General features: G+C 37.9%; 1 protein-coding gene across 3 annotated transcripts; it reads right to left on the reverse strand.

The window, feature by feature from the left end:
- Positions 1-1,842: 1,842 nt before the first annotated feature.
- Positions 1,843-23,151, reverse strand: SEC22A (SEC22 homolog A, vesicle trafficking protein). 3 transcript variants are annotated; one of them, XM_026082176.1, is made up of 8 exons: positions 23,063-23,151; positions 20,401-20,633; positions 18,656-18,859; positions 15,407-15,570; positions 13,920-14,114; positions 11,379-11,497; positions 8,603-8,668; positions 1,843-4,497 (listed from the first exon to the last, which is right to left on the reverse strand). In XM_026082176.1, the coding sequence occupies exons 3-8, from the start codon at positions 18,835-18,837 to the stop codon at positions 4,297-4,299; spliced, it is 927 nt and encodes a 308-aa protein (XP_025937961.1). In that variant the 5' UTR covers positions 18,838-18,859; positions 20,401-20,633; positions 23,063-23,151; the 3' UTR covers positions 1,843-4,296. The 3 variants fall into 3 exon arrangements, with proteins under 3 accessions (XP_025937961.1, XP_025937960.1, XP_025937962.1); XM_026082175.1 differs by having other exon boundaries at positions 18,656-18,881; XM_026082177.1 differs by lacking the exon at positions 1,843-4,497 and adding an exon at positions 4,540-6,667 and having other exon boundaries at positions 18,656-18,881.
- Between the last annotated feature and the right edge of the window lie 27 nt (positions 23,152-23,178).

The raw sequence follows: 23,178 nt of genomic DNA on the forward strand, positions 1-23,178 counted from the left end.
CTTTGCCTGCTGCTTGATAACTAGAGCACGTTCTTAAGCTCTGCTCAGTATACAGGTTAGTGGGCTAATCCTTCTGTGCCACTTACATGTTCCCAGCGCCAGCAGAGTCAGATGCTGCGGTCAGAGCTTTGCATTCAGAAGTCAGATATCCATAAGTGCCTATGCAGCCACTGCTGAATGTACCTTAAACTTTCTAAACATGTACTTGTCATCTTCAGGATGCTTTGCCTTGGAGGAAGAAAGAAAAAAGTTATCCAGGGTAACAAAAACTTCATAAACGCTGCAAGAGTTCAGAATGACTTTTAGATAGCTCTGTGTACAGCCATGATAGCAAACAGAGGGTCTATCAACTGATAAAAATGCTCTGTGAAGTTCGCTAAAAAAAGAATTTGATCAATAAAACTGATGATAAACTACAATTTCACAAGTAAAGAAAACAGGCACAGATGCCATGAGGTCGTTTTTAGCCTTTACCAAAGTAAACGGGTACCTGGAATATTTCACCAGCTGCAACTGGAACCGCACACATAGACAGCTGCTCCAAGCTTACTCTTGTCAGCAGAGCCCCTACTGCAACCTGTCTCATCAGTTATCCCCAGTCAGGAAAAAACACCCTTCTGTAATATATCCCTTTATATTAACAGCATCCAGAAAGCTGTGGTAACACATATATCTAGAATACTGCTTATTCTGACCAAAAGCTAATTCAAAAAATGCCTACATTCAGTGTTTGCAAGCATTAATGGGCTTCTATTTTCAATACAAACCATGACAGCAAAAAACATAATCAAACACCAGTATCTGCAGTGGAAATGAGGAATGAAAGGCAGGAGCCTGAAAGGTAATACCCCTAAATAGATATTCTTCATTCCTTTGAAAAAGAGACTATCAATATATTAAAGAATCTGTAGTAAAAGTTGAGTAATCACAATGTCTGCAAAGCAAACTGCATTTTCCATCACCTTGTAGTTCTATACCAGTTTTGATATAGCTAAAAATCAATTCAAGTAGCACACGCAAAAAAAGGTTTGAACCTTCATTCATTCACAGAAGGCTGCATTCTTTTACACACACATACACCTTTAAATTAGCAGTATGAGAGAAGAAGGGGTCTGAACATATTTCAGTGCCTGAAAGGTTATTTCCTAGCAAAATCTGACCGTTTGGAAATGAAATAAATCTTATCCCCAGATTTTAGCCTAGATGTTCAAAAATAAGACAACAGACTCCTGTCAAAAAGCTTAGACATTAAAAAGGACTAACACAAGGAAAATACGAATTAAATGTCTAGAAGCTGAAGTCAGGGACTCTGGGGGTAATCAAACCTCAAGCAATACTACGTACCTTGTAAAAGTCAGTCAAATGTTTGGCGATTCCATATTGAAAGTGGATATAAACAGTCATACTTTTTTCAAAGAAAAATATGATATTTTGGGTGTTGGATGTATTCATTTTAACTTTAAAGAGGGCTTACTTTGTAAATACAACATTAAGTAGGCTCCACCTCTGCTATGTCCTGCAGAATATATTAAGCAACTAGGAATGGCCTTATCCAATTCAAATTAAAATAAAGCATGTTGCTCAAGAGAGTAAACAGATGTAGAAATTAATCTTTATGAGTATCTGTATATACTCAAGTATCTGGTGAAACCAGCAAGGAAGCACCTACTGTTTCACTGAATACTGGCTTTGTGCAAGCAATTGTGAAATCCTGAGAATTTTTTGTAAATTTGCGCCTCCAACCTAGCCATGAGCACTGCATGTTTCTAATCTTACAAAAAATTTCCACCAATTCAGATATTACAGTCACACTACACAAAATATACACAATATACACAATAATATACACAAAAGCCATTTTTTTAGCACATAGTACTATCGGGTGATGAAGAACAGTCATGTTTAGGGACCAGACATTAACTTTCCATTGCGAATTGGGATTTTTATCTGTGCTGTAAAAAACAACTGTCCTCTACTACACTGACAGTTGTATTCGTTCATTATATCTATTAATCAGCAGTTAGTTAAACACCAATATAACTGTAATGGAGTAATGGCTCCAGATGTTACAGCAAAGGAAATCTTCATTCCTTAAAAATGCATCTTCAGAAACAGCAGGAAGTCTCAGAGAAAACAAACATGATTATCTGCTGACATACAAGCCCAGGAAAGGATGCAACAGGAAAGTCTTCATGTGCTCAGTAGCACAAGTCAAAAACAAAGTGGTATTTTGGGCATTCCTAATAGCTTCCCTGCCTATCAACTGAGGTGAAGTAAAAAGACAGGTAGAAGGACTCTTGCAGATTTTATAAGCAAAGATAACAAACCTGGTTTTATATTTAAACATGAATACCTATATTTTTCAATCCTTGACTTAAAATGGTAAAGGACTGCTTTTTACGTTTTCAGGTGTTCAGAGTTCAGAAAGCTGCATACAAGTTAATACAAGCAAACTTTGCAGTGCTAAACACAGATTGTGCTTTCTGTTCTTCTGTGTTTTTAAAATATTCATGGTTAAACATTCCCAAAATTTTTGTATGCTTGCCCTCCTCCTTATCTCTTCCCCATCTTCCTGGTTCCCGAAACAAAAGCAGACCATGTTCATGAACGCACTCTGCCTTTCTGGCTCCAAGAGGGGAGGGAAGAGGCTTAACAGCAAAGCACATCCCCTGCAACGCTGGTTTTGGATGCTGCACACCAAGATATCTTCATGGTGTTAATCTCACTTATCAGTCTGAGAAATAGACATTATGAATAATATAGTACATACCCCTGCTGCTCACTTAGGACTGCAATTTCATTCTCTAATTCTTCTTGACCTCAAGATATCTAGATTTTCTTGACCAACACCACCCTCTAAAAAGAAAAAAAAGTATCCAGCTCCATTCTTCTCTGTCATAATCTGACCCCAAATAACTTGCTAAAACACATAACTTTTGGTGGGAAGTGTCCTTAGAAATCTGCCAGAAGCAACGCTTCACGGTACACCAAGTCCTGCCGAGCCCCAAATCCAACAACACAAGCAGCATGGCAACCTCTCTGCTATTAAAACTTTTTTTTTTTTTAAACACTACATTATTCCAGGTCATATATAAAAACAATCTCTATCTGTCTATTTGTACATTATGAAACATCATAAATAACTGAAACAAAATTGTCAAAAAAAAAAAAAAAGAAAGAAAAACTCAACAATGTAACTGATGATGGTACCATGTGGTTGCAATTCTGTTTTCTAAGTATTTGTTGTTTGCTGGTTAATTCACAAACTTCTGCAATATGCAATGGTTTTCTCAAACACAAGTCCAGATCAAGGAAGTTCTATTCCAGTACAATAAAACAAAGCCAGCAGAAGAAACCAAATTCCTGTTCTTTTCTTGTTCAAGCTAATTCGACTGATTTATTTGTCACCAGTTGCTTATATAAGGTTTCAGCTAATTATTTATCCATTTCAAAAATAATAAAAAGAATAGCCAAGAAATCAAAGTCACTCCATCTACTCACCAGACCATTTCCTTTCAACCTTTCTAGAGTTCAAACAGAGGAAGAGTGCAAAAATGGTGGGTTAAGTGGCAGACTTTTGTTGGATAATTACTAAAAATAAACTGTGCCCACAGAGATCACTTTCAAAAGATAATTAAGAGCAAATTAAACAAATGAAAGAAATGTGCAAGTATTTACAGCACTAGGCAGAGGGCCACTAGTGCCAAAAAGCTGATCCCCAGAAACTACAGAGTTTCCAGGTTACATTTTAATTAAGAAACCTTTCACGCATATGTCAATGTGAAAATGTTCCAAAATGTAGCATCTTACACATTCCAGCTATAGTCTGTTAACAGGCAATGGAGCTTTTTTTTTTTTTTTAATTTAGCCTATTCCCCTACTGCCTCACAAAGGCAAAACTGATTTTGGAAGTAAAGAGCTTGCATGATAGGCAGCACACATACTCTAACACATTTCTTCCATTAACATACTTTTGAATAAAGCTTTATCATGCCACCAGTCAAATTCCCCAAACTTGGTGCCCCAATACATTTCACTGCACAGATACGACCCATTTTCCTCCTCTAGTCCAGTATTCTTTTGTGCCTTCAGTTCTCCTTTAAAAACAAGTTTAACCACCAAGTGAAAAATGTCCACAGGCATCTTACATTGCTTTATAAAAAAAACCAAAACCCACAAAGAACAAAACAAATAAAGAGTCCCATCCAGGTAGCTTCTTCTTTTGGAGAACAGCTTTACATTCCTGAGAGTGAATAACTGCTGGAACAAGATTGCCTTGAAATGTTCCAGGACTTGTCAGACATTGTAATCTGGGGACTTCCCCTGTGGTTGTCTCAGTCGTATTTGTAACGTAGAAAACGCTCCCACAGTCACATGAAAGAAGAGCTGCCACAGATTGCGCAGTTCATACAGATACATGTTACACAGGCAAATTAACCCAAAAGTCAGGAAGGATTTGACATTCCTCCAGCCTGTGTAATACACAAATAGGTAACACTGTCAGGAAGAGAAAAGAAATCACATTAGTACATGGAAAATAACTTCCACTGATGAAACATATCTGGTCATTAAGAAATTACAAAAATAAAAAAGTAGAACTTCTAAAATTAAGCATATAAGAATAGTATTAATTTACAGCAGTCAAAGAAGGGTGAGAACTCAACATCAATAAAAGGTTAAATTTTGCTTCCATTAAACTCCCTTTGAGGACAATTCTCTCATAGTAATTGATAAAAACTGCAGTAATGAGAGCGGCCCATGACAAAGGGAAGCGGACGTTCCTGGCAACCTCCAGTCTAAAACACGCTCTCTGCTCCAGCCAGACAAGGGAGGAGGAACGAGAGCCAGCTTTAAGTCCTCTGCGGGAGAAAGGATGGTAAGGACAAGGAAAACAGCAGTGCTGGGCAGGGGGGAACACTCAGCACCAGGCAGCCCTGCAGGTACAAACCCAGCATCCTGCTCGGTAAAAGCCGAGGGGAATTGGTGGAGGTGGAGCAGCCCGTGGCTACGCGCTGCACAACACACAGCAATTCTGCTGTAATTCGGCCACGGTTTAAGGGTCCGTCTCTGCACAGAGAAGCTGTACATTGCTGTGCAACGCAAAATGCCACGACTGTCCGCAGCTCCTTATTCTTTGCCTTCTTCTTCCGCAGCTGAACAGCTGCAAAATCTGTTCTATTCTCTTGCCTCAGTTTTCTTTTCATCTCTAAAAGGATGCAGCTGCCCAGTACTTTTTCATGGGCATTATTTTTATTTCTTCTATTGTTCAAACCACTTCCCGACTTCCACAAAAAATTATTTGGCCTCTGGATTCCAGCCATTTCCATTTGCCAAAGGAAGCTTTTGTTGTGCTTCAAGGCAGGTAACAACATCACTTGGGCTTGGTTTCTATTCCAAATCTGTTTCCAGTGGGCATATAACCATGCTCTTCCAAAGTTTTAACAGCATTCATCGTCAGATTATCTAAGTGTCATTCACTTTCTTCTTGGGCATTTGCCATGTTTTATCAGTGTCAGAGAAACTGTACTTAATTTTTTTTAATTTTTCATCTTCCTCAAAAAATAATGCCAAAGCATGGTACACTTACAGCTGGACAACACAATTTATTGGGGTTTATATTTTATTGGAAATTTAACATACTCCTATTGCAAGCATGGTTCAGATTATCAGAACTATTAGACATTTCTGGATATCTAAATACCTTCATAGATGTGACAACATTGGTGAGATTTTTATTTCCTCCCTCCAAAGCAAAGTAAAACTACAGATAAGTAATCAGTGGGTTTCAGAATCTAGATGGAATTCCTTTGAACTTGCTGGGCCATTCTGAGCAGAGCAAATGCAGCCTACTTGTGCAGACAGTTTTACAAATTATATCTAAAAGAGTAATTCACTGGTACTAGTGCATCAACAATAAGAATACATATAATTTCCTAGTGTCATCTCCTCCACTGACAACATCTGAAGAAGTACAGCTCCTTTGAAGAACAAAGTAAGAGTCAGGATATGCTTCGTTCAAATAATTAAAATTAGAAGGATTTAAAAAAACAAAAATAGTTAGTACAGAAGTCTAAATATGTTAGTGCAATATGCTGTTGAATGATTGTAAATTTTACWGAAGATCTGTTTTAAATGAATTCTGGAGCTGAATTTTTCATTAGCCTAAGTTTGAGATGGTAAAAAATCTGCCACTTAAAAAACAGAGCAGCAGTCAAAAGGACAAGACATTGCGTTTTAACATGTTACTCTAACAAGTGCTGTAATGAAATTCCTGGAGTCTTTGATCTTTTTTCTTTTTTTTTTTTTTTTTTAAACAAATGTTAAGAAATGACTGAAGGCTCAGCTCCTGATGCTTCTTTGCACTTCGGGTACAACTGAGACAGCTGTTACTCTTGCTCATTTTCTTCTTCAGAAGACTAGAAACTTCATGGAGAAACACTGGACATGTCAGCTCTAGATATACTGGAACAGACATTTCTTGGCTTCTTGGACGTATTATCAGTGTTCCTAATCTCAGTTATTTTTCCCCGAGAACACTGTAGCACTATTTTATGAGTGTTGCAATACTCAGTTACAGTTTTGTAAGCAAAGTAGGCCATAGAACAGAAAGACTTAAAAGTTTACTTGGAAATGGTGCTTTCAGATGTGATCCCAAATGGAAAAAACCCTAAGGCAATTAAAAATCACAGTTAATATTTGAATGCTGCTAAAAAGTGCCCTAAAGCTGTACATTTGATTTCTATATAAAAGTGAACCTAAAAGTGAACCTAAATGCTGATAACATCAGCTTGAAATGGAAGGTTTTAGAGATTACTTGGTAGATACTCATGGTGACGGATCATTCCCCCAAAATGCTAGTAATAGCTAGAATAGCTACTGCTCTGTTTACGCAGGGAATACTTTTCTCCTACCTCAATCTAAAAAACATCCAGATGGCATAGTGTATGTGAAAAATGTAGAGGGAATACTATTATTATTTCAGTAAGATATATGCCTGCAGCCCTCGTTGGCTAATCAATACATCCCAGGTATTACTAGGATTCTTGAAAATGTAGTGCAGAATGATTTTCTCTGTGCAGCCCACTTTCACTTTGTTTCTTTGTGAAACTAAAACATCCTATTCTATATAAGCCCAGTTTTCGCCTGCACACCTGGGTTGCAACCATTTTCTTGGAAACTCAAAAAAGAAACATACTGCTGTGTAATTATTAATTGAACAAGATAATACAACATTGCAGAAGTCTTATGGGTGAACGGTAATGTGCTGTCATGCAACACAAACTTGGAAATAACCTCCCAAACTCCCATATGGGGCAAAAAGATGTAAGAGCTTGCCGTGGAACTGACCAACCACATCCTGTAGCAATTGCCCTGGAGGGTGCACAACAAGAGTCCCGATAGATGTATTTGGAATATTAAGGAAAAGCCTACATTCCCAACTGTATGGATTCTTTCTTTTAAATACATCTATTCAAGTCAGCAAGTGGGGGAAGGACATATGTCCTTATGTCTTAATACACAGACAACAACACTTTATAAAGTAAGAACTTCCAATTTGGGAGAGGAGGGAAGAATGCTTATTTTTCTCGCAAAAAAAGAATGGAGGAGCTCCGCCTATCTGATACGGAACAGACTTTTGGCATGGAAAATTAACACCAGTTTGAAGAATTATTTAAGGCAGAAGCTGGCGAAATGTCAACAAGTGCTGAATACAAGTTGTGCTGCGACATTTTGCTAGAGACTAGTTGTAGAGAACAGAGATTACAAACAACTTGGATAAAAGGCTGATTGATAGAAAGGTTGAGATAAAAGAAAACCCTGGGACATTTATCTTATTTTACAGTCTGACACTGTACTAACTATGTGAGCACGACAAGAAGTAGATACCGCATATTCCACAGGCACAAGAGATTAAGAGTCAAAAGAATTATAAGAATAACAGCAATTGAATATGACTGACGTAATAGCCATAGCTAAACATAGCAGTAGAGTCACTGAATGACAAATGCCAAAGTGCATCAGAATACTTTGCTACAAATTATACAGGAAAGTCAAATTAAGCTGCAAAAATGCAAAATCTACAGACATAAAATGCAAGTACCAAATATCAGATTGGAGAAGGAAAACATAGTGGAAAGTGACTGAAAGCCTTGAAAAGGAAGGAAACGTGTGATAAAGCATCAAGCAGGGGAAATTTGGGGGTGTAGTAAACTCTAGGTATTACTGTATTTGCTACAGACCTTTCTAAAGGAAAGGAGCAGCAAGTCATCTGTTCAGACAGTTAGATACGCTTGAATTATGGAACTATTATTTTAAGGAAATTACATAACTTCCATTGCTTGTGAGTTTTACAGATAAATTGTAAGCTTCAGGAAGAAAAGTACACCCAGTATCTTGATGAACTGAGGAATAATGCCAGCAAATAGAAGCTTTATGTAGAAATCTGCTCTATCACAGTTTATGATCAATGAAGTAAAACAGAGCAGAAATTATTTTTAAAATTACTCTATTCAAATATTCATGACACTTAAGAAACAAACACTTATAGATGACTGAGTTATGTTTTTAAACTCCAGTGAACTATACAAGCACAAGAACATACCTGGTACAAACAGGCTGCTGTTCCAAGAAAAAACGCAATAACATAACTGAAATCTTCACCTTCGCTCTGTGAAAATAGAAACAAAACACAACATTTTACAATGTTTCAACAAAAACAAATGCTAGCTATGTACAGTATGAAAGTTATTCATTACTCAAAGTTAAAGTAGTCTCACATAGAGATTTACAATAATTCCTATACTAAGTTAAACCACAGGAATTGGCAGTAGTCATTACTTATTTATCTCCCCGGAACAAAACCACCACAATCTGGAATCTGACCAAAATGTTTTTTCACCACAGCAGGTAACTAATGCTGAGATTTTCAAAAGTCTTAAAGGAAGCCTAGCTGTAACACTGGACATTTACCTTCTCCAGATGCCCTTGATAATCTAAGTCTAAACACTGAGAACTACCTTTAATATCAACTTTACAGAATTGTGCCTTCCTGCAGCTTCACAAAATGGAAACTAGGTAAAATAGAAAAGACAAACCGGCCACTAGGGTGTGCTGATATTCTATGCAGAAGATACTGCTGGCAGGTCTGCATTAATGGCAGTGAGGACAAACAAAAGCACAAGAATACCAGAGATTATTCCTAAAAAATGATATGGACAGAAAATTAAGTTTTCATAAAGGAAAAGAGAGAAAAATTTACTTAAAACGATAGCTCTTTCCACTCTTTTTTTTTTAAGCACACATTCCTTCTAACTTACTCAAATGGGTTTTATAGTTTCTATAGAGCTGAGTAGAATAAATTTGCACGCTCAGTGATTATTCTATCTGCGTTCCAAACAAACATCTGCTACAATCAAAAACTTTCCCAGGAAAACAAAGGGTATTCATGCAAATGTTCTTTCTTGAAGGAGAATTTCATTTTGAGAAGAAACTGGGCCATTTGGAACTACAATTTGTTTCTGCTAAGATTATGTTCAATGCGAAGCATCTGCATTTACAGCTTTCATCAGTGAAAAATTCATATGTCTGCACTAACATTTACCTCCACAGTGCAGTACACTCCCAAAGCATATGAAAGTCTTATATGGCCACTGTAGATTTACTGAAGTATAGCTACAGGTTATAACAGAGTTTTGCTAATACCTAAATAAAACACAGATTATAAAGGAAAAAATACTAAATTCAGAAAAAAGTTTTGCAATGACTTTTCAGAAAAGGTTCCTTAAATCACATTCTGGATGATTTCTGCCTTAACTTTGTGAAGTTTTCCATAACAAAGGAAATTAAGAGACATTTTAATGTACTGTTCATGTCATTTGTTGGAAATGAAAAAATACTATCTTCCATGTCTACTGCAGTCTGTTACCTCCAGAATCAACAGCATACAGAATAAAATGAACTGGTTGCCCTATCGTCAGTTAAATAGGTCACTCCAACATTGGCATACCTTTCTGCAGCTGTGATTAAAAAACAAAAAAACCCTCTAGAAACATTGTGATTAAAGTGGCAAAATACTGTTCATTATTTTTGTACAGCACCGTACTTCAAATTTATTCATTTTTATAAATTGAAAGGCATGGTAATAAGGAATTCAGGAAATATTGTACATATTCATACAAGAAATCTAGGGAATGAGCAGTGTACCTGTTCTCTAAAAAAATCTATGTAAATATGTATAATACTTAAAAACATAAATAGCGATAAAAGTGAAGATATATGGTTACTATTTCATTCTTGTTTTTGTTTTATTAACCCTGCTCAACTATTAATTAGTCTGCAGGAACTGCTCGGACCTCAAACATTACTGTTTTATTAATTCTGTACATATACCAATAACTGTACAAGACATAATTGGGATAGAGATCATCATCTTTCCCTTACTGCCCTAAAAAGTCCATGACATATCAAAAGTTGCAAAGCAGTTGTTGCAGTTATAAAGTCCACACACTTTTTTTGAACAAAAAGAGTTTCTACTGGCCAAACAGGAGAATTCTTCTTTTCTTTCTGAAACCTTCCATGGGATTTTTAGTTTCTATCTCCACCACCACAACAGTAGAGCCCTGTTTAATGTTAAGTAAATCCTTTTTTTGTAGGAAGACACACCAGCTTTCTGTGCATACTTACAACTGACACCAACGTATTCACCTGAACTGCCAGAAGTCATCATTTCCTTAATTATTGCAATGAGAATATAACTAACAGAAGAAACAGAACAGAAAGAAAAACTTATCTGCTGAAAGGCTGTGGGGCAGAAGTATCTTTTACAAGAAATCGCTGGACAGTTTCTCTTAAATATAATTCACACTGATCCTTTCAGCATACAAAGAGAAATGATCATCCTATTTAAGAAGGTTTATTAAAAACAGAAACAAACCAAAGAAAGCTTTTCAAAAAAGGATTTTAGAAAAGCTCTTTAAAGGCCCTGTTCTGTGGATATTTCCATAAAATTGATTAGGTTTTCAAAGTGGCTTACTATTTCTCCCACATGTTTTTATAGAACAGCTATAAAAATCAATATTTAACATTTCATATCATGACATAAATTTAGAAAATAGGATACTGTGTCCACGTACTCACTGCTACCAAGGTACCTATGGAGTCAGCCACCCACCTTGTGCTGCTTTCAAAACCCACAGCCCTCAGGTGAAGGATGCACAGTCCACAAACAATTAAGGCTACATAAATAAAGGTAGGAGCTCACAAACAATATTTGTGAAAAGAAAACTGGAAAGATTTAGTTCATATTGTAAGAATCTTCTACAGTGATATTACAATTGATATGATGCATAACTCTTAAATTGATAAACATGGTACAATACCTGTAGAAGACTTTCAATGGCATGAAAGCCACGAATTAAATTCAAAGCCCCACATAACAGACTAAGTACAAATGAGACTATCCCTGGCAGAGTTACAGGTTCCAGACGCTGATGAGGAGCTGTAAAGCACAAGGTCAAAAAAAGACATGAGAGGTCAAAGCAGTGTCTTTAAAAAGATTTCATAAAACAGTAACATCATTTTTCAGTATTTTCTGGCTCAAGAAGAGATCACTGAACATCAATCTTTTTAAAAAAGAGGAGGAAACATTTTAAATATAGCAACACAAGGTTTAACAAAACATATACTTTCCTTCAATTAAAATATAGAACTGTCTCATTATATTTAGTCTTTAACTTGATATAACCAGTTTATTCAGCACAGTACTGAAGGCTGCTCAAACGTGCCAGTAAATCAATAGCAAAAAATGCACTGGCAAGTAAAATTTGCCCACAATTAGTAGCCAGCTAATAAGTCACGTACTTAAGAGCTCCTCCGCTTTTCTTTAACACTGATGCTTTAGCAGAGCTATCTAGACTGATTCAGCTGGTTTGCTGAACAGAACGCTACGAGGCAAAGCCTGTTACGTGTCCCTACTGCAAAACATCCAGCCACTGAGTGCTACCAAAGATACAAATAAAAGACTGCTCTGAAGCTGCAGCTAGAATCTATACTACAACCTTAATACAGACTTTTCCAATATGTTTAGAAGTTTCTTACATAACATATTAAAATTAGAAACCCCTTTCTTTCCATGCACACCCGCTCTTTTAGGCTCATCTAGGGTCACAAGTACATAGCAATTGTGCATGTTCCTCATTGCTGTCCTTTTCCACAATTAGTAATGGAAAGTAAATATGAAAAAACAATTCAAAATTCTAACGGTCTAGGCAACACTGGGGAAACAATAGGACTAGTGAACCGTATTTAAATCATTCTGTTCAAATCAACGAAGTGTAATGATGTGAACAATGAGGTTAATGAACTGTAACATTAATATGGAGAGAGGTGTCAATCTTGGTTGTTTGCACCGCACAGATCCAGGAGAAAGGCTTTCCAAGCCGTTCATAAAGTTACAGAAACTAAACAAAAAAAAAAAAGACAATAGCTACCTCTCACTGATAAGCATACAAGGGCTGTTTGATTATCACCATGTGACAGCTTCAAAATAGAACACAAAATGAGTTCAATTAACTAATTTGTGCTGAATTTAATAACGTAACCTATATTTTTTTTTAAATAAAAGCATAATCCATGTTTAACTTTCAGAGCTTATTGCGGTGCACACTAGAGGCATACTACTAGCAACCACTTAGGTTCGATATGAATTTGCAGCCCAAACCATTCTTTTTCAGTGACTCGTAACTTTTTCTACCAATCTCATCCAGAGTGGCTGCAGGTTTATGCGACTGTTTCTCTCCAAAAGTCACTTTATTTTATTTACTGATAGATAAAAATTAATTCACTAGTGAGTTCTGACAATCTAGGGACAGCTCTCCAGGCAGTCTCATTTTTCCCCTCATATAGGGGTAACTTTAAAACACCATGTGTTCAAACAGTATTTAAAACACCTCTGAGAGCCATGGGGAGCAAAGTGAATAGTTTTGTCAGCTATACTAAGACAGCCTGTGAACTCAAAACTCCCTAACACAAGCCAAGGAACAAAGAAAGCACAAATTCTGAATTAAATGTTGGATTTTAAGTAGCAATTTAGGAAATTTACAGGATGTGAGAAACCTCATTACTTGCAACGACAGTCATTAAAAAAACCACCAAAAACAAACAAACAAAAGAATCAGGCACGCTATGAGGCAAGAAGTAATTTTGATTTGAGAACTGATTTTTCCTTGTGAAAAAGCTTAGGAAACAGTAAATTCATCCTAACCAAATAAATACCAGGAACATCACACTTCAGCATGCTGTCACCATATTTCTAGTGTCTGTCAACACCTACATTCACCTTTAAAGCAAAATCCTATCCTATAACCTGCACGCTGAATGCTTCACACATTAAGTATTAGCGCTATTACTACACAGAACAACTGTCTCTAAAGAAAAAGGACTGCCATTTTCAATCGCTTTAACAAGACAAGAGACCGAGACACCCGGTGTTATTAAACACTGGATATATATCCAATAGCTTTATCTGTACAAGTAACAGACAAAGCTTTATCAGCATAGTCAAAACTAATGCATCAAATTCTGCTATATCTTGTAACAAGACAAGATTTGTGCCCACCTAACTTTCTACTTCTGCATCCTATCTAATTTGATTTAACATATTTAATTCACTTGTAGCAAGTCATATTTTTAAGAGGATAGGCCCATTTCTCTTTATAAGTGCCTCGGGAAGGTAAGCACATTGAACAGACAACACAAAACRGACATCGAAGCTAAGATACACAGGCTATGTCATGGGAGCTCTTCCTTTAAGAACATTATGGTCAAAAGGCTTTTTTAAAAAAGAAAACATATCAAAAGAAAAATCAAGTCTACTGCCCTACATCATGTAAGGATACAAGTACCTAAAGTCTGAAACTTACCGGCAGATATCTTACCAGTACCCTTATAATCCGCAGCAGACAAAGGTGTAAATCCGTTAGCTGAACCAAGTTCTGACACTGAAATTTGGTAAGGGGGTCTCAGTTTGATCTCTGTCTGCATGTCAGCAAGGTTCATCTTCGTTGACAAAGAACGTGTGTTGTTGTATCGCTGTTTGGTCCTCTGAATGAAATTATCTGTGTAAATTTTAAAATGAAAAGGTATAACCCTACAGACTTCTGTTAATTAAATAATCCAAGACCATGCAAGTTCACAGACAATATACTTCACAAATACACAAATTTAAATACGTTGTTTGAACTGCTTGCATTTATCTTGGAACATTCTAATATTATTTCTGCTTTATGACTACTATATTATGGGCTATTTAATTCTGCAGTAAAAACATAAAGCTCTAGAATTCTAATTACTTAATAACTGAATAAACTAACAGCTTTTCATTGCATGAGACTGAAAGCACTGCTAATATAACAGACTTATTGCATTTATTCTGGCTTTTCTTTTTTAGTAAACATCCTTATGAAAAAATTAACTTCTGCATTCAAGTATAAACTCACTTGAGTATGAAATATGCCTGCAAAATATTCAGTCTGAGAAACTTAATACCACAATATACATACATAAACACTGTTACAGACCTACAGTCTAATTTAACAACTGGCAAAACACAGAGAGCATAAATAAAAAAGTAGGTTCATAGAAATCTTTACAAGGAAGACAACAATGTTACATATAAGTCATTAAAAATGGACTGAATTAATTACAGACAGGAATTAAACAAATGGGTACATACCCCATATTTCTAAAACAACAATTCTTTTTGCTCTAATGCAGTTTTATAATGATATAAAAAATAACTGCATAAGGCATAGTTTTAAAATGACAGATATTAATAGAATCCATGACAGTTGTTATCTGGTACATATGAGATTACTTCTGCTTGGAGCTTGCAGCACGGAAGATCAAATGCATCCCTATATCATAACACAAATAAAAATCTTCTCTCCCTTTCACATTCTAAACAAAAACTAGCATACTTAAGAGCAGACATGAAATTCTGATCTTTTACTCTGGAAATTTATGAAGCTCAATGCCTTTATAGGTTAAGTAATTCAAGAGGTATTAAGTCAAACATGTCATAAAGTATTATTAACTAGGAGACGCTAAACTCCAAATTTGGTCACACAATACCTATACTAAAACCTACCTAAATGAACAGAAAGACTATAAACAACCTTTGGGTCAAACTCGGGTAGCCTAACTTAATTCCCATGGAAGTATTTTTTCCTGTTGTCTCTGATGGGAGTTAAATCAGATTCTAAATCCACCTGAAATACAGCTATAAACTCTCCTGGATATTTTTGTCTTGTGTGCATTAGGTTGCACATCTACTTAAATACTGATTTGACTTAGGATAAGAATGGGAATGGTGTCTGCAAAAAGAGAAAAAAAAGAGTCTGATCCTTACCAAACTCTATAAAACAGTACGGTCTGATAGCAGTATTTGTCTTCATCATATTGTAGGTAGTAATGAACTCTTTCTGAAGCTCATCCAGGAAGCAGAAAGCCAGGACACTGGGATAATTTTCAGTGCACAACATCATATAGCTCACTCCCAGAGAACTGATAAAGCTATAATTGAGACAACAAATTCAAAACTTCAAAATTAAATCCAGGTAGTTCACGGCTTCACAAGTCAAATTTCATATTCTACAATCAGAGTAGCAAAAACTGCTCTGGGGTAACAAAGGCGTTAATGTTTATTGAAAAGTCAAACACTGTTCTAGAAGAAAACAATTTACCTTCAGGTAATGCCTTATTTTAACACAGCATTGTACCATCACACAAGAAACTATGTTATACATATATATGAGCGTTACAAATGAGTAACAGGCAAACAGCTCAGACAGCAAGATAAAGCCCTTGGGATACAGAAGTTGTGGCCCGTCCCATGAGAGCATTTCAGTGATCTCAGAYGTAGAACACAGCATCTGGTACAGCCCAAAAATGCAAAAAATCATCTTCAGTATGGTTGGGGGGAAAGGGAGCACAGTTGGTTATTTTTAAATATGTGAGGGAATGAAACTGTTCCGCAGAATGACAGATTCTTCATTCTCTAGAGACAGATGTAAAGATGATCAGAGACAGCAGATACGGAAAGAAGGGAGGGTTTTCAATGTGCATACACCTAGTGCATTTGGGCAATTCATTAAGATGTAGTTCACTTTTTCATGACACTCAAATTTCTTCAAAAACTTGATATAACTTACTATTGAAAGTAATCAAAGCTCCAAGGAATAAGAAGTTCTTAAGTCTTATGTCCCATTCTTAAAAGTTTCTTTTAAGCTGATTGGTTTATAAGCCAACAGCAGCTGTTATCTAAAAAATTGACCATCGACTTTATCCAACAACAGTTTCATGTTTTATGGATAATTAAAGCAGTGACCCAACATTAACATGTAAGAGAAAATATTTACTTTCTGCTCTCCATTTACACAAACAGAAACTGTTTGCTCTTTGTAACTAAGATGTAAAATACTGCAGAACTTCAATTCACAGCAGTATAGATATCAGATACTAAGCACATGCTTGGTCGTGTCTCTACTCTTGTTTAAAAAATGGTCATATGGTATGATGATTAAGGAAGAAATTGAGAAAGATAATTAGGAACTTATTTTTTAAATAAACCAAGTGTTCAGTTTTATAAATCTCAGCTCACATATTAAAATAACTTATTAAATAATTACCAAATGGAAATAATACGTTATCATTCAACAACCAGATAAAACATGCTGCTACGGTGTTTTATACTAAGTGCTCAATGACTGGCAGGCAAGAACATAGAAAAATCTCTACAATGCAAACTTGACCTTTTAATTTCTGGGATGAAAATGAAATTAAAGCCTATTAAAGCAATGAAAAAGAATGTGCAAGATTTTTGTATTGATTTGTCAATGCACTTTGGAACTGCTTTTCCAAAGATGCTTTTGCAGCTTTGTTAACCCCACTGAAACTATGAATAAACTGGAAAAATGTAGCCCATTCCAGGCCTAATCCTGAGAGATGTTGGAAACTCATCGCTACCAGTGGGATATGGAGAAGTTTGAGCACTTTCGAAGGCACGTGGTACACTGTCCCACTGCTATAAGTGCTAGCTTAATGTCAACACATTTGCTAGGGGTTAGGATGAAATCACTTGACTCATTTAAAATGGCCTATCTAAATTAGGATTTCAGCTCAGCTAAAGTGCAGCTCAATTACCAGCTACACACAGGTGCATCTAATTACCAATAGTAAGGAGAAAAGGTCACATATAAAGCAAAATTCTGAGTGAATACTAGATTCAAATAATTATTTCATGATAATCCAAGTTTCATGTTGCAAATAGAAAAAAAAAAGAGCATCTTCTGAATTATTACTTATTAAGTGTTGACATGCAAGTACACTATCAAATTGACTAGCTTCAGAATTTGAGGAATTGTTCTAAGAAAAAAAAAAAGGTGTAAAGAGGAAACAAATAGCACTGCTGTGAAAGCGCTGGATGGAGTATCAGGATAAACAGACTCCTTCAAGGCTTTACTACACATCTCCTCCAGACTCTGGAAAAATTCTTCTCGCCCTTCCCACTTCCTCACTCCCCATGTGCAATAATATTTATCTCCTGCCTGATGAAGATACTATACACACTCAACTAATGTCCACAAGGACCTCCAAAACCCTTGACAATGCACCCCAAAACAAAAAAAAAGCATTCACACAAATGGAATAAGGGTTCTGCAATATTTCATAAAATATTTAAGGTTTAGCAATATTTGGATAACATTTTAAGAAGTTATGGACAGGTGAGGGAAGAGGACTTCAATAGTTTAAACATCCACTTCCAACACTGGAAACAGCAAATGTAACAGCATTTTGTTAATGCATGAGATCCATGAAAGGAAACTTAACAGTTCAGGTTTATTGTCCAGACAAAGAAATAGATGAAAAGTGAAAAATCAGTTTCTAACAATCAATAATTTTTAATAAATGAAACATGCTTTCAACAGTAGAGATTTTGTCTGACGCTATAGAATCATGATGTGTTTTTACCAAATATTATGTACACTAGATTGTAGTCAGGATAAGGTCTCCACTGACACAAGCAACATACAAACAGGTAGAAAGACACAGTAAGAAAGAATTACTGTTTGGTGCCTCTACTGACATCACCGTATGGAATAATTGCTAAGTTATGCTCATTTCTTAAGGTATGACATTTTCTCTGAAGTCGAGACTATAAATGTGCAATAAAGGCAGAGTAGGATCTAACTCCACAATAAAGTATCACAAGTTTTGAAAAATACTGGACAATCAATATATTTATTTTTTCTATTTGTGAAGGCTAAAAATGGAAAACAGATAAATACTGGTTGAAAYAACATGATAAATAATTTAAAAACTGGTCAGTTTCATGCAGGAAACAACCTCAAAATCAACAGAAATCTTTCTAGTAAGTCAACAACTTCAATATTTATAAAAATATTGGCAATTTAAATGATAATTTCCATTGAAGTGTGGTAGGTTTCAAATATTTCTAGCATTTCTCAATTTGAAATTTTTGATACACAAAAAGCTTCTTAATTTGATCAATCACTACTGACATGCAACCACTAACTTTTTAAGTTATGGACAAGTTCAACTCAGGAATGTTATAAATATATATAAAGAAATGTCTTACTTTATATTATACTGCCCAGTTTTCAGAGTACATCTATCAGGAAGCTGAGAAAGTTTCTTTGAGAGCATTTTAAAATATTTCCTACATTCTTGCACTCCTGTGCTTTGATCATAATCAGTAGATGCAGACAGGGGGAGTCCATCCCTCACACGGACCACAGAGGCAGATAAAATCATAGACATTGCCAACAGAGTTAACGACAACCTAAAACAAAACACAAAACAGCCTGAGAAATACAGAGGAATCAAAATTAAGGTAAAAATAAAGAGAAAGGAGACAACTGTGATTAATCAAAGCTCCCAAACTGTATATGGGGCTCAACCTTAAAACGGGGCACAGCGATGAATTTTCAACTATAACTCAGATTAGAATCCTAACTGAAAAGGATCTCATAGCCTATGCAAACCACAAAGAGGCAGCAAATCTAAYATCCTGTTTCCAAATATTTTTATCTGAATTACCCTAATTCCTCACCTAGAGGCACCAGGGGAGACTGAAACTCTATTACTTAGCCTGAGTACTACCACAGCATTTACACTCTTGAAGATGAAAGCCTTTCTTTTGTAGCAAGACAAGAATTATAGTCTAAATAAACAAGAGCAATAGCTGGAGAGGTGAAACATGTATGACAAAAATATGCCAGATAAAGAATTCACCCTGGTGTGATCAAGCAACAATGTTAACACATTTTCATGTCACTAAGCGCATGCTTAAGTATCTTGGCAAATGGAGACTTATAAAACTTAAATACAATCCAACAAGAAACCAAGGAATCGAGACAGCAAGGAATATAATCGAGTTCTCCCAAATCACAACACAAGTTCTTAAACATGAAATGTCTTCTTTCTTATCTGGATCTCCTTTTTTTTTTTTTTAAATCTGCAAAATGTATTTTCCCAAAATAGCACTGCCTCTTCACAACAGGAAAAAGTGGCTTTTTTCTTTCTTAACTCAGGCCTCCTCTCTTTCCCCCTGCACAAAGGTTTTACAWCAGGATTCTTTCAAATAACAATTAATATTCATGTTTTTCAAGTCTATTTACTCCTCAGAAAGCAAGTTGTGTAATAATAGAAACATTGAAAATCTGTTGCGATTTTCAAGTTAAGAAAGAAATTCAGCTTCTTCAGCAGCAGCCAAACTTCAGCCTGCTTTCAGATGCATCATGTTAACTTAGCAATATGAGTTCCAAATTAATACCTTTCTAATTTTACTTTAATAGTGTATCAGACTTTCACCAAAGCTGTAACAGCAGCAGAAGCCACTACAGCCACCGAGTCCCTCTGAACCATTACCAGGTAGGCTTGTTAATTCAGCATCTCACCACAGAGCTCCGYATTGTACAAAATGCTTTGATCAGAGTTGGATACAAAAGCAGAAAGCAAAACAACTTCAGGATTTCCTCTAGGTTAGTTTGCTAGAGTTAAGCATTCTAGAAATTTAACCTACAGTTCTGGCAACTTTTATGTAGCTATACTTAGGTTTATGCAAGTGCTCCCAGCAGGACAAYTCACATGAAATACACACTATACACACGGCACCCGTTTCCTCAACTATGCTGCCAACCATGTAACCATGGCAGTGGCTCACAAGCATGACACAGTTGCAGAGGATGTAAAGTTTCTCGGACAATAGCTGCTTCTGCCACTTAGGACACAGCCCTGAAGGGACTTCTGAGAGCTACATCAATATAAACATAAGAACAATAATGCGATAGCAAAAGTTTATAATTCCCCTCGTTAACTTACTTGCACTAAATGGAATTTCATGGATCCGCATTTCCTCTGGTGAAATAAGTAACTTCATTAGCACCTACAGGGAAGAAAGGGCCCACAGCTCCATGTCCCGTCTTAGGAAAAGGTAGCAGGTAAGACAGCAAGGCCGGAGAAACTCAGAATCTTGAAGTTAGCTCTCAGAAGAAAAAATACTGTTCTGTTTACTTTTAACGTGATCTTGATTGTTGAAGTTCATGTCGAGCTTTCTGATGAGGCAAGAATGAATATATTAATACATTTATTTTGTGGCTAATGATATTATTCAACTCTTTTTGTGAGGCCATGCTTACTGGAAACAGTTTACTAAATCTCCAAAATGAAAATGCAGCTTTACCTGGCCCTCGAAATAATCACGCTCTACAGAAAGCACCAGCTGGCACATTTGATACAGACATATATACACAAAGATTGAAGAAAGAACAATTAAGGATATAACAGTGTTTTTAGAACCATCTTTAAATGCCTTTTTTAACCATCTATTCAAAACTGCACTGATTAATTCACTGTACCATTACAAATCAAATAGTTTTTTCCTCCATGAGTGAAATTAGCGGGTAGCAAGTTCACAGAAAACATAGCTGATTCTTCACAAACCATGCCCTTAGCCAGCGGAACTCCTCGTCACAGGATCAGGTAGATGCTGGAAGTTTACGTGGATTCAAGAGGCAACTGGATACATTCACAGAATAGCTAGAAGGGTTATTATATCTAAATCACTACTCCTTGCTCAGGAAGATTCTGACCCACAAACAATGAAAGTACACTATGGAAATATCACTCAGTGATGGTGCTAGTCTTATGCTTCTCTGTATGTATCTGCTCCTGATCTGTCTTTATCGATTTCCTCTGACTCCAAAACTTCACAGGCCTCTCTGAAAATCCAGACAGGGAGAGCTCAAGGAAAAGAGAAACATGGAGAAATCAGATCATAGATAGGAAAGAGTGACCCAACACAGTCACTCCTGTGTTATTCCACTCTCCCTAAATCTGCCAGAAGATTATACATGCTCTGCTGCTTTCAGAAACAGGAATTATTATATGTAGCTTCAGTTTCACTTCTTCCCATTAGAGGGAAAATTGGGATGATGCAAATCAGAATCTATTATTGTATTTTTATTTTTTTTTTAAGACAGCTGCAGTTATCATCTAGTTTATTTGTGTGTTATGGATGACACTTGGTCCTGAGGCAGCATCAAGAAAAGTCCTAGAAAGTGGTCTATATTCCAGTCTTCCTTTGTAAGGAACTGGCCTTTCAGTTTGAGATATGACAATATGCGTTCTATACTTATTCGTCTTTTCACAACTCTTTAAAAGAAAATGTCCAAAAGTGGTCTGCGAAAATGGTTTGCTCAGGATACTCTAGTCTTTTAAAAACAGTCTAGCTTCACAAAAAATGAAAGCGATCGTAAATACATCTAGTGTAACAGCAAGCCTACCCTCCTGCACCTCTGAGCTTTCAGTGCCTCCTTAATCAAGCTGTTCCTTGCCAAGATGCCTGCCTCTCATAACAACTATCCATAAAACACAGAATTGGGTTGTGGTTGCAAGCCGGGCACCTCCTTGTAGAAGCAGAATGAAGATACAGTTTCTGTGTTTACCTCAAGCATATGYGATAGCCTTAGACAGTTTATTTTCCTCTCTTTTGGAGGCTGTGGCAGCTGTATTATGCAGRTAGCAATCTTAGCCTCTCCACTCTACAGCATACTTTAGAAATCCATTTCACAAACTAAAACACTGTGTAAGGACGACATATAAGCAGCCACTTGGACATTATCAGGTATAATCAGACAAGGAAATAATCCTAAACCACTAGCCCATATAATCCTTCTCATAAAGAAGAGGCGGAAAAAAAACGGTGAAAACGTAGCACCAAGATTCTGGAAAACTACGAGAACGGGACAAACCACATCCCCGAGATCGGGAAGTTGAGACCTGCCATCTGCCCGCCACCTCCCTGCGCGGAGGCCGCAGCCGGGGCGGGAAGGGGCCGCGGGTGCCCGACCTCCAGCGCCACGGGCTACCTGGCTGCAGACCCCAGACTTCGCAGCGGAGCCCTGGCGCCCGCGCAGCTGCCCAGGGGCGGCCGACAGGCCCCGGCCGCAACACCCCGGCGCCCTGGGAAGAGGCCCCGCCGCCCGCAGCGGCCGCACCGCGCTGCCCTCACGGTGCCACCGGCCGAGGGAAGCGCTGCCGGGGTGGGGGGGGTGGGGGACACACACCGGGACCCCTCAGCACCGGGATGCTCAGGGGCAGACGCGGTGACGGGGCAGGCCTGCGCCCCTGTCAGCCCCCGCCGGACACGCAGCCCCCCGCCCCCCCCCGTAACCCCGCAGCCGCAGCGGAGCCAACCGCCTTGTGGCTTTACCGGGCAGCACCCGCGCCCCCCGGAGCCCCGAGAGGGGCGGGCGGCCAGGGAGGGAAGGAGGGAGGGAGGGAGGCCGGCGGCCGCCCCCTCCCCATGCGGCAGTGGAGCCCCTGCCCCTCCTCTCCCCCTCCCCCCACCGGGCCCCGGCGGGGTCGCCGCCCCCCGCCCGCACGGCCCGGGCCCAGCCGGGCTGGGCGGGGCGGGCCGCGTCGCTAGGCAACGGCGCGCGGCACCGCCGGGGGAGGGGGGAGGGAGGGGGCGCACAGCTACCTGGCTCAGCGCAGCGGCGGCACCGGCGCGCGCGGCCCCCGCCGCCGCCTCCCGCCAGGCATTGTGGGTACCGTCCACGTCCGCCCCGCGGCGAGGCGGCGGCCGTCACGTGACGC

This window comes from Apteryx rowi, unplaced genomic scaffold (genome assembly GCF_003343035.1).
Source record: "Apteryx rowi isolate R43461 unplaced genomic scaffold, aptRow1 scaffold_57, whole genome shotgun sequence".
Classification (NCBI taxonomy): domain Eukaryota; kingdom Metazoa; phylum Chordata; class Aves; order Apterygiformes; family Apterygidae; genus Apteryx; species Apteryx rowi.

Excerpts from the sequence above, each read along its gene's own strand:
- SEC22A (XM_026082175.1), bottom strand. The coding sequence starts at position 20,458 with ATGAAGTTACTTATTTCACCAGAGGAAATGCGGATCCATGAAATTCCA. Across the intron at positions 15,571-18,655 it reads ACTGGGCAGTATAATATAAA|CTTTATCAGTTCTCTGGGAG; the intron begins GTAAGACATTTC and ends TCTCAATTATAG. Across the intron at positions 8,669-11,378 it reads CCATTGAAAGTCTTCTACAG|AGCGAAGGTGAAGATTTCAG; the intron begins GTATTGTACCAT and ends CTATTTTCACAG.